Here is a 4,336-nt window from a genome sequence, read left to right on the forward strand (position 1 = left end):
TAGGCATATGCGGATAATGCCGGCAGAAAAATTGGCAGAATTAGGTACTTTGTCTGGTAAGTTTCATGCATGTTTGGTATGTGGATAAAGAAATGGAGCAGAATTCGAGGAATTGCCCGCTATAAGGTTTGTATGGTTCTGCCAATTTCGCTGCTTTTCGAGCAGAATCTGCCACCTTTTCGAGCATTATCCGCACACCCCTAGCCAGGACTGTACATGTAGTGGAATCTCTATGACTGTACAGTATTAGTTGATCTACCAGATATACATGTACTAGTTCATGAACATTGTACATGCAATGATGTCAATGATATTAATGATGTCAATGATGTCCAAACTCATAATTTTCGAATCTCATTCTGTTTACCATGTTTACTGCAAAGCAAGATGATGCTATTATGATGTCATGATGAGGTAGCTACGTATTGTACATGTAGCTCAGAGCCTCAGACAGCTCCGTCAGACAGAGCATGAGCTTGTAATTGTGTTTCCAAGAATCGAATCCAAGTACACTCACTTCCACATACCGATTACCAGTATTGGCAATGGCAGTAACAATAACATGCGTAGATGTAGATTGTAGGTCTACAGAATGATCATAGCTTTGTACAGTAGAGTCTACACTGACACTGATAGTGATAGTCTGTGCAGCCAGCAGTGCACTTCACTTGTACTTGAGGAACTGAGCTGTCTGAGCCTGATCTGAGGTTCGTAGAGTTGACAACCGAATTTTATTTTATACATGAATGCGATTCAAGACAATGGCATAAAAATTGATCTTCTGCTTTTAAAATGTATCACTGGTACTGGTATTAAAAAATATGGTATACTTCAGTCAGTCGTTGGCCAAGCTTGGTAGTCGATAGAAATGGCTTCTCTCAAGTGCAATGGCTGTGACTCATCGAGCACAGCTCTAAAATTTGTCTCTTGCCTGCACACGCTGTGCGAAACCTGTCTGCAGAACAGCATTTCGTTTGACGGATCAATCAAATGTCCGAAATGTTTGTCCATCACCGCGCTGCCTGTAGGCGTTGAGCCATTGCGATCGCTTCCTAATGTTGTGCGCCGGGGAGAATCTGTGGCGGGAGACGAGACGCAGGGGCAGCCCGTGTGTGAAGAGTGTGGAGATGATACCATCGCCACCAGCGGGTGTGAGAACTGCCAGGTGAAAATGTGCGATGTTCATGCTGGTGCTCATCCAATATTCAAAGCCACCAAGGGACATATCGTCAAGCCATTATCGGTATCTCAAGTGGAGCAAGCCTCGTCTTCTGCAGGATCGACCAGCAGATCTGCTACGAAGCACAGGTGTGTACTGCATACAAGTGAGTTTATTAATGGATTCTGCGTTCAGTGTAACCAGCTGCTGTGCCCAAAGTGCAAACAGGCACATTCCCACAAGAGAGACCATCAAGTCTTGGACATTGCCCGTGCTGGTCAGAAGACTCGGGATCTGCTAGCAGATAAGCTTGGCAGCAGTTCATCAACATGTGATGGGATCATAAGCCAAGCATTGAGCAATGTTCAAACAAACATTCAGAAGCTCAATGACCAAACAGAGCAGGCTTCAGCAAAAGTCAACCAATTCTTCAAACTGCTCATCGAGGCAGTTGAGAAGCGCCAAAATGATCTCCTTGCAGAGCTGGATGACATACGATCCAAAAAGACGCTGTCATTGGAGAAACAACAATGTCGACTTCAGGAGTGTCTATCTCAAGCGGAGAGCGCATCGGATATTGTGAAGTCATTCACTAACGATGTTGAGCTGCTCCGTATATGGACATGGGTCGACGAGTCATTGAACAAAGTGATGCGAACCGCTGAAGAAGATAAAGTGCCATGTGTGTCCAGTGGACTTGTGTTTGCCAGCACTGACATCACACAACTACTGAATGACATTGGCAAGTCTGGTGCTGTACTGGATGTAGCTGATCACGCCGTACTGGATTGTCCAGACAAATCCATGACTCATGATGATGTTATACTTACTGTTTGCATGACGTCATCACCTGATGCTGTCCCTGCCAGTGCTACCACTACTCCTTCATACAGTGTCAGTCAGGATCACCTCGACAACATCGGATTGGAGATTTCCGTATGCAATCTTGACGTGGACGACTTTCCATCTGTTCGTACTCGCTGTGAATCATTACCTGGCCGTGTAGAGATTGGACATGATCGATTGGCAGCTGGTCGCTACAGTGTATCGGCTATGATCGGCAACAGGCACATTCAAGGCAGTCCACAGCAACTCATAGTAGCATCTACTCCCATTCGGCCACTGTTTGATAACAGTCGATGTGGTAGTGGGTTGAAGATCACCAATGATGGTCGCACACTGAGTAAGGGCGGTGGTAGTTGGTCATCAGCATGTACCACACCTATGGTGACCGATACTGGTAGCAGTACACTGAAGGTGACGATTGACAAGACTGGATATGGTGACATCTTCCTCTCTGCCTGTTCATCCAGTAATCCAAAGCTGGAACAATACCAACAGGAAAAGTCACAGTGTTTTGGTTGGAATAGCCGTAGGTATGATGCAGGCCACCATACCGGCACAGCCCTTGATCGACGCTGGCAAACTGGTGACATCATTCTTCTCACCGTTGATCATGATCGTCACACTCTCACTGGTAGACACGAGAGAACGGGCGCCACAGAAACCATCCCGAACGTCACAGGTAACCTGTACTGGATTGTTGCACTCGACGACTTAGGTGACCAAGTATCACTGGAGTGACAATTGAAATATACTTTGGAACAGTTTGCGGATCATTGCAAGAAACATCCAATCCATCGCCATGTGGGATGGACACAAAATGTTTTGACAGAAAATAGCTCCTACTTTTGATTGCTCAGATGACGATTGTTTGCGTCTTTCTCAAGCTAAGCTTTCTTTTCTAATATGTTGGTTGCTACTGCGGCTGATAATGCCTGCTTGAATTCTACTATCTCTTGTTGATTTGTTGTCATTGTTTTAGGGACAGTGTTTCCGTTCAAACGAATCGACGTCCCTTTTTTTCTTGTGGCAGAAGTGTTAACCTTTTTGATAGTTTGTGTTGTAAGACTTATATTGCGTTTATTTTGGTCATGAGACAATTACGTTTTGCAAATAGAATCATGGAGGCATCACATTTCCTGTAATGCATGCACTGATCTGTCGTCACGACTGTAATTGCATAGTTTCTTCGTATTTTTGGCGCCTACATATTTTCATGTTTTGCTCATCAGCTTCTGGTCCATTCATATGTGACGAGTTGTGTCCAACTGTCCCAGCACTTCTCTGGGGTCACGTGATTATCATCACCATTCACGGTACTACGGGTAGGTTTCAGGATTTCCATCTTAAAACAAATTATTAGTTTCCTCCAGATCTCCACTATTGAATCTGTGACCCATTATGGGTGTGTATTCTGAACGGCATTCCTGGTTTGGGTTCAGATGTTTTCTCTACCTTCTGTGTGAACTCCAATGAGTAATTAAAAGCAAATCTTCCCCATTGCTACGCGGTTATTGTCACATGGTTCCAGTTCACATCCTCATTCCTACTTAAACTGGCTTGAGAGATTTAGGTTATGTACTGACTGCTGGCAAGACCTAGTCACGTGAGCATCTACTTGAAGTCTTGCATAACCCAACAAACACCACTACCGGTATTTTCTGATGAACTAACCGTGTTGAATGTACCAGAGTCAGCCCGGTCTTATAGACCTGCTGCGTTCAAACACCGTGTTTTGGTGATAGGTAGAACTGTGTCAGGACTCAGGAGGCTACCGATTCGCGTTTCAATGGTGCTATTGTCTGGAGGTATACTTATACAGGACCTCCAGGCTTCTGCGGCTGGCCAATACTAGGCAAAGTCGCCTTTCCAGCGTCATTTCTCATCATTAGTACTCAACGTGCCCAGTACTTTCAATCCTTTTATGCCAGGGTATCATTTTTAGACAAGTCCTAAGATTATGCCAGAATTTATGCGAGCATAATCCGCCAAGGGCTATACCGATGGTAAAGGGCCAAGCACACGCCCCACAGTAGACGGGCGACAGTGCACTGCTGTTATTCTGTGTAGTGAGCGCTGTTTGACATCGGGAAATGCTGTAGTAGTATCGCTGAAGTCAGTCTTTATACTGCATTTTTGAGCGAAGTAGCTTCCCATGATAGCAGCTTTGTCACGGGTCTGTGCGTGATCCTGTCCAGCTGAATCAATATTGTTTGTGCTTCTAGCTGTAAGAGGACTCCGACTTTGAGAAGTTACATGTAGGTAGTATGATTTCAAAAATGCTTTTGTTGCACCAAGAATCCACTAAGATTGGTTCGACCAGTCTCTCTGAGC

The 4,336-nt window shown here is 44.9% G+C and overlaps 1 protein-coding gene across 1 annotated transcript; it reads left to right on the top strand.

The window, feature by feature from the left end:
* The first annotated feature begins 370 nt into the window (after positions 1-370).
* Positions 371-3,249, top strand: LOC135817910 (E3 ubiquitin-protein ligase TRIM71-like). Its single transcript, XM_065331208.1, has one exon. The coding sequence runs from the start codon at positions 869-871 to the stop codon at positions 2,741-2,743; it is 1,875 nt and encodes a 624-aa protein (XP_065187280.1). The 5' UTR covers positions 371-868; the 3' UTR covers positions 2,744-3,249.
* Positions 3,250-4,336: the final 1,087 nt, after the last annotated feature.

Source organism: Sycon ciliatum, chromosome 5, assembly GCF_964019385.1.
Source record: "Sycon ciliatum chromosome 5, ocSycCili1.1, whole genome shotgun sequence".
Classification (NCBI taxonomy): Eukaryota; Metazoa; Porifera; class Calcarea; order Leucosolenida; family Sycettidae; genus Sycon; species Sycon ciliatum.